Consider the following 7,580-nt stretch of genomic DNA (forward strand, 5'->3'; position numbering starts at 1 on the left):
CAAGCAAGATCAAAGAGGGTCTATACTGTGGACTCTGAAGATGGGGATTTGATCCATAAGTCAAGGTACTGCAGAAGGTTTCTAAAGTTCAAAACCATCCCGTGCTGCAGGGTTGATTCAGACGATAGCAACCCCCAAGGGCAGTGTCAAACTGTCCCATAGGATTTCCAAGGCTGTGATCTGTATGGAAGCAAACTGGTGGGTTCGACCTTCAAGTTAGTTTAGCAGCTGAGCATTGAACTACTGCGCCTGCAGGGCTCTTTGAGAGGGATCAGGAAGTACCACGAACCGGAGAAAAGCTAAAGGGAGCTTCTCATAGAGCCATATGGGATCTTTGTTAGCAGAATGCCTGCTACAGGCCCTGCAATCTTGGTTCTTCCATGAGAAGGTGGTTTTGTTTTGTGTTTGTGTTGGATGATCTTTCTGTGTAATAAGCCATGTCCTTAATTAACATTAAATCAACTTAAGTCCTTTGCCGGTTGCAGGCTGCCGACCTTGGTCTATCAGGTGCCGAAAAACTAGTGATTCACTGCCTCCTCACTGGTGTGATTCTGTCCCTCCTCTTCCACTCAACACCGTGATTTCTGGAGTGTTCAAGGGGGAGGCTCCAGTGCATTCATGAATGAGCCTGCCTGCTCCCTTTACAACAAGGTACTTTCCCTACTAGTTCACTACTATGTATCCAAGGGCACTGCTACAAAAGTACATGGTGACATCTTGTACCTGTCAGTGCTGGTTTGTAATCTCCATTGTGAGGGTCAAGGGTACTGACTGCACATGCCCTCAAAGCTTTCAGTTAGCAGTGTGCTAACTTGATTATATACCACAGAAGACTAAATAAACTGACAAACTAGCCTGAAGACAGTTTGGCAGATCAATTCTATATATATCATCAGGGATTAAAACCTTTTCTATTTACCTGTTCTGTCAACTAAGAAATTAACAGGAAAGCAAAGATTAGTGGGGAGGCGGTGGGGGGCTGAGAAATGGCTGCATGTAGAAAATTTACAAAGTAACCATAAATGACGATGAAACATTAAAGATAGTTACTTTAAACATTAAAGAAATAATTTTTTTTAAAAAAAACGTATGTAGCATTTGCTATCAAATAATCGATGAAATGTTAACACATTGAAATGGTTGTTTTATACAGTATATGTGAGGGTTCAGGGACACAAACCACCTTTGAAAAAATTATTGGGAGCCTGGATTTGGCACTATCACCATCATGGCATAGTTGGTGGTGCATTGCACTATTAAGCCCAAGGCCATTGGTTCAAATCCACCAGTCTCTCTACTCCTATAAGATTTGTCATCTTGGAAGCTCTGTGCTGTTGGTAGGTGACATCCAATCAGTCCTGGCTCATAGTGACTCTATGTACAACAGACTAAAACACTACTCAAAGTCCCATGGGCATCCTCATAATTGCTATTAGGTTTGAGCACATCGTTGTAGCCATTGTCTCAATCCATCTGATTGAGGGCCTTTCTCTTTTTTGCTGCCCCTCTACTTTACCAAGCACGATGCCCTTCTATGGAAGCTCTCTAGGGCCTGCCCATGAACAGGATTGGACTTAATGGCAGTGAGTTTGGTTTGAATTTCTGTGGGAAATTTCTCTATAAGTATTAACTATTTTAAAGTGGAGATAAATTACTCTTGGGCAATCCATTCTAAGAAACGAAATGTAGATTTTTGCAATAATATAGTTATAAGAACATTTGTGCATAATCAAATGATTAGTTAAATTAATGGTGGCACCATACAACTGAATAGCAGGGAGTCAGTAAATATAAAGTCATAGAACAATGTTACATTATGAAAACCTTGCTTTCTCTCTTCAGTTGAACAGTAGTGTACAAAATAGCAATACTATCAATAACTACCATCTGTGGAGTGCTAACCAGTGGCAATGACTGCTGAATCTTCTATAGGCACTTTCTCCTGTCATCTTCCTAATTACTCTTAGCGATGATTTATCCTGCGTTATCAAGGAACACCTAGAGTTGGAGAAATATTTAGTAATGTCCTATGGATTTGGGGAATCCCAAATCCTGTCCTGCGGAAAGCTAGAATTCTATCAGATGGGAATCCACCATATGGCAATGAGTTTTTTTGTTTGAACTCAGATGTAGTCGGTCTGGTTCCAGAAACTTAGCCTGTACACTTTATGTACAGACCCCCTTTTTTTTTAAATTAAGGATGTGTGGATAGATAAGACCAGAAGTCAGTAAGATGTGCTCAGTAGGCTTCTGGAAACTTTAGTTTTTCTTTTTGCTTGATTTGTAGTAAGAAAACATAAGCTTTGTAAAGTGGGAAATAAAAAGTGCTGGTCTTGATAAAAGATGCTGTGCAGTTACTCTTCTCAGGTAAAATAAAAGTAAGGCCAGGGGTTGAAGGTAAGAGGGACATGACCTGTGAGGCTAATTAAGTCAGATGACTGTCATTCTCCTTTTATGATCCTGGGTGATTCCACTGTAAAATGAGGAAGTTTCTGTAACATTCCTCTCTTCTTAAAATTCTGTGCCATGAAAGGTGAAACCTTAAAGGCAAAACAAAAGAAAAGAAGAAGAAGAAGAAGAAAACAGGTTTTACAAATACTAGCTTCAAGATACAGCTAAGATAATTAAAATGGTAAAGTTCTGTCCATAAAGAACTCTGCTAGTGCAATGGCTAAATACGCAGCTGCTAACTGAAAGGTCGGCAGGCTTTGGGGAGAAAGTTGGGGCAGTCAGCTTCCATAAAGATCACAGTGTTAGACTCCTCATGGGGCAGTTCTACTCTGTCCTGTAGGTTTACTGTGAGTTGTAATTAACTCCCTGGCAGCTGTTTAAATGCTTTACACAGCGCCATACATTGATGAACCTCTAGCTTTAATCTGAATTTCTCCAAGTAACGTAATGGCAGTTATAATCATCGTGACTTTCTATGAGGGTGATCTAGCATGTAAGCAGACACATCAATATGAAAGAACACAAACTTTTAAAAATTAGATTAAAATAAGGCAGAATTTTGTGTTTGTTTGATTTAGTCGGTTTACCCCCTTTGCGGTAAGGATAGGACTTTTATATGTATATCTTATGGACTGGGAACCTGGCATCTGATCAATTTGTATGTTATTCACAAATTTCCTTTTAATTATAAAAGTCATAATAGAAGTAGAAGGGGGAAAAGGCATCCATAAGTTACTCACTGCCAAAAGAACAGAGTAAAACAGCTACTTAGGACTTCGGAGACTGTAAATCTTCACAGGAGATTGCAGTGAGCAGCCCAAGGCCTAACTCCGAGCGCCTGTAGTGCTCCTTGATCACAGTAGTGAAAACAAACAAACAAACAAACAAGATCACTGGCACAGAATTGACTGGGGCTTACAGCAACTCTCATCTTTCTTCCCCTGAGAGGCTGGAGGTTTTGAACTGTTGACCTCGCTGTTAGCAACCTAACCAACCCATTATGTATGACTATGCCTCCAAAGCCCCTCACAAAACCAAGACGAAAACAGAAACCAACCAAACAAACAAACAAACAAACAGGAAAACCCCCCAACTCACTGCCATGGAGCTGACTCTGGCCCACAGCGACCCCACAGGTTAGCGGAGAACTGCCCTTGGGTTTCTGAGACTGCCATTCTTCACAGGTTCAGAACGCCTAGCTTTCTCCCCCTTCGCTTAGCGTAAGTAAAAATCAAAGCGAAACAAAACCCAAAGAAAAATAAACTCACTGCTACCCAGTCAATACCTATTCATAGGGACCCCAATATAGGGTTTCAGAGGCTTGTAAATCTTCACAGGCGCAGGCAGACAGTCTCGTCTTGCACCCAGGAGTGGTTGGTAGGTTTGGATCCCCCACCCTATCTGCGGATTAGCAGTCCCAGTTTACCAGGGTCTCTTGCTCTTAGTAATGTGTCATTTAAAAAGACCTTGGGTTCTTCCCTCCCTCCTACCCTAGAGTTCAGTTTCTGATGGCATTGGCCATGGGGCCCCCACCCAGTGGCTTTGGCAGCTAACTACCCAAGAGGCCAGGGTCTGAAACCCAACAGAGGCTGTGCGCCGACAAAGAGGTAGCAGTTGGCTTCCTTAAAGATTTTAAAAATAACCAACCAACAGACACTGCCTTGGAGTCGACCCTGCAGGAAGGGCTAGGGCTGTGTCTTGGGCGGTAAGGGAATATGGATGGCCTCGGTCTGGAGTGTCCGCCTCTAATTTCTTGGAGGCATATTCTCCAGAAACATGCTTCCTTGGTCTCCGATTGGACAAGGATGCGGCGTCAAACAAAAGAAGCCCCCAAATCCCTGAGCGCTGCCATTCTCCAGCGCCCGAAGCCGTCGGGTCCGAAAGACCGCGTAGGTCAGCTCCGAGGGCGCTGGAGGATGCCTAGACGGCTGGCCTCTGCTGCTCGGCAAGGTCCCGGGGCCAGAGTTCCTGCTCTGTCCCTTCGCCACCCGACTGCCGTGGGAGGGGCGGCGACTGTCCCGCGCCCGGGCTCTGGGCGCTTATCGCCGCCCCGCCCGCGACGCCGCGCCCTCCGCTCGCCCGCCCCGCGGAGGGAGGGACGGATGGAGGGACAGAGGGAGGGAGGCGGGGCCGCCGCGGGGTGCGCTCCGCCGGCCGCTCGGCGCGGGAGAAGACAAGTCTCCGTCTGCCGCCGCTTCCACTGCGGAGCCCGCCTGTTGGGCACCCACTCCCAGCTTGCTCTCGGCGCCTTTGCCTGCCCGGGCCCCGGGCCCCCCGAGACGGCCGCCGCGAGGGTGAGTGCCCAGTGCCCAGCCTTCGGGAGGGTGGGCTGCCGGGGGCCGGGGACCCGGGGGCTTCCTCCCGGCAAGGTCGCCTCTCGGGAAGGGGCTTTGTTGGGTACCCTCCGCCGGGGAAGTCGCTCCGGAACGGTGCTCTTGGGGCGAGGAAGGCGCGGGGGAGGAGGGTGCCTGGGAAAGATCCAGTGGTATTTTGGAACAACTTTCTCCCTCCAGAAAGAGTAGTGCAGATGCTTGTTGTGGGCTCTGCTTCTTTAGGGCTTTTTTGGAGGATCGGGATGACTCATCTCATCTCGTCTCTGGGTTTCCATAAAGGACTGCTAAGGCTCTGCCCCTAGAGTCCTGTCTGGAGACTAGCGCCCTCGGTTCACCTTTGAACCGCTATTAAGCGGAGTATTGCGTGATTAATAGTGAAATCCATGTGTGCTGTGCGTGTGCCGTGATGAGTACTGTTTGCATATTTGTTAGAAAACGAGATGACTAGGTCGTTTTTTGTTTTTGTTTTTTTAGTCTCTCCAGTTTCTCTCATTTGAAAGTTTTTTTAGTCTCTCTCATTTGAAAGTGAGTATGAAATAAGGCTAACTAAAAATTCAGACTGGGTGTCCAGAGAACGATGGTTTGGCTGATTCGTTGTGTGGTGGTGTGATCACTGACTCTCCCCCCACTTATGTGTGAAGCAGAAGAGCTGATCTTGTGAACGGGTAAAAACTGATTGGGCATTGACGATGCTACAAGGTGGGGGAGATCTGCAAATAGTTGATTTTGTAGCCCTGGGACATAACATTTGTCCACAGCTTTCAATTTGCTGAAAGTTTATTAATGTATCATTGAACTTGCATCTTGTAATTTTTCTGTGAGTCGCTAGCTAGGTTTTAGTGATTTACTTAAAAAATTAACCTTATAACCAAATGAACAATTATTAAAAACGACACTGAAAGATTAAACAATATAGAAAGTAAAAGGCAAAACTCGATTTCAATCTAATACTTAAAATATACCTTTATATACCTTTAATGTAACCTGGTTTCTATTATCTTGCCTAATAATAGGAATGTAGAAGCTCATTACATTTTCTATTATCTTGCCTAATAATAGGAATGTAGAAGCTCATTACTATATCAGAAAGAATGCAGATAAACATTATTAATAAATATTTATTGATTACCTTTGTCCTGGACACTGGACATTCAGCAGGAGTTCCTTCAGGGAACTTCCACTTTGCTTACATCACAACACAACCGAATTTTATTTCTGTGCTTATTTTTATTATACATCCATGAAACATTTGACGCGCAAATAAGTATTATAAGTGGAAGAAAAAAAACATATCTTAGAGTAGCTGTGTCAATGAAGGACTGTGGAAAACAGAAGGATTTCTCCCAAGTTGTCTCCTCCAAATATATACCAAACTTAGCTGCTTGTGAATGACTATGCACTTAGAGATCAACAGAAGTAGATCAGGGATTATTCTCCCTAAGGGTTATCAGCCATCTAGAGCAAGCAGTCACCACTGTTTATCCCACAACAAGTAGGACCCACTCCCTTCTGATAAGGATAGTAGTTGTCTATTTCCTAGTAGGAGACCCCAGAGAGGTCATGCCCACCCAAGGGTGACCAAGGTTAGGCCGCCATCATGAATCTAGGGTCCGTCCTTCTTGTCACATGTATACCTCTAGTTCCTCCCCTTCCTAGCATGTGTACATCCCTAGCTCATCCCCTTCCTATAATGTGTATGCCTATTGTACTGCCCCTTCCTGTGACATGTGGTTACCTGCAATCACAGCCTCCTAAGTAGCTCTAACCATTGGTTAGCAATAAACGGGTCCTCCAGCCTCCTGCCGGGTACTCGAACATCCTGCCAGGTCCCTGCCCCACCTAGCATCGGCCCGTGCTGTGTGCTGACCTGGCTGGTAAGATCATGGCCATCCAGGAGGTGAGCATGCTACCATGAAATGGGTCTGACTCCATTATTCCAATCTCTCTTCTGTCTCTCATGCTCTCTATGACTTTACAATAATCCTTACTTATTATCGCTGTACAATTGCGCCTACCGGACCTGTGATGATTTGTTGGGGACCCTCTTCTCGCCACAAAGGACCACATTAGAATGGACATTAGTTGACTATTGGTCCCTGCATGGTTATTAATTGCACATCTGGAATACCATAATAATAAAAATTAGTCACACAATTCAATAAGGATAAAGGGAGAAACAAACCAGCTCTTCACTCATGCTCTTCCTGCCTCCTCTGACTGAGAGAAAAAGCGTGTGACTGTGACAGGCTGTACAGGAGACTGAAGATGGCTGTGGGAGAGCATCATGAGTGTTCTTCTATAGCAGATGCATAGTGACTTTTCTAAGACTTCTTGTCATCGTTGACCTTACCTGAAATCTGCCCTGTATTCAACTCTCTGATGATTGTCATGTATTTGATGATACATCTATATGATATAATGGGATACATAAAGGGCTTCATGTTCTTCAAATATTCTAAGTATTTCTGCAAATATTTTGAAAATATTCACTGGCTTTATTAACTCTGCAAAGACATCCAATTGTGTGGATCGTAAAAAATTATGGATTAACATTGTGAAGAATGGGAATTCCAGTCCACTTCATTTTGTTCCGCCGACAAAGAGGTAGCAGTTGGCTTCCTTAAAGATTTTAAAAATAACCAACCAACAGACACTGCCTTGGAGTCCACCCTGCAGGAAGGGCTAGGGCTGCGTCTTGGGAGGTAAGGGAATATGGATGGCCTCGGTCTGGAGTGTCCGCCTCTAATTTCTTGGAGGCATATTCTCCAGAAACATGCTTCCTTGGTCTCCGATTGG

General features: G+C 44.6%; 1 protein-coding gene across 1 annotated transcript in view; it reads left to right on the forward strand.

The window, feature by feature from the left end:
• Nucleotides 1–4,256: 4,256 nt before the first annotated feature.
• Nucleotides 4,257–7,580, forward strand: part of ABCG2 (ATP binding cassette subfamily G member 2 (Junior blood group)) — a 66,895-nt gene continuing 63,571 nt past the window's right edge. Inside the window, exons 1-2 of the mRNA XM_045284333.1 lie at nt 4,257–4,340; nt 4,402–4,745. Coding sequence (XP_045140268.1) covers nt 4,257–4,340; nt 4,402–4,745 — 428 coding nt within the window. The remainder of the gene's footprint in view (nt 4,341–4,401; nt 4,746–7,580) is intronic.

This window comes from Echinops telfairi, unplaced genomic scaffold (assembly GCF_000313985.2).
Source record: "Echinops telfairi isolate 266 unplaced genomic scaffold, ASM31398v2 ScPeMD7_7468;HRSCAF=8506_0, whole genome shotgun sequence".
NCBI classification, from domain to species: Eukaryota; Metazoa; Chordata; class Mammalia; order Afrosoricida; family Tenrecidae; genus Echinops; species Echinops telfairi.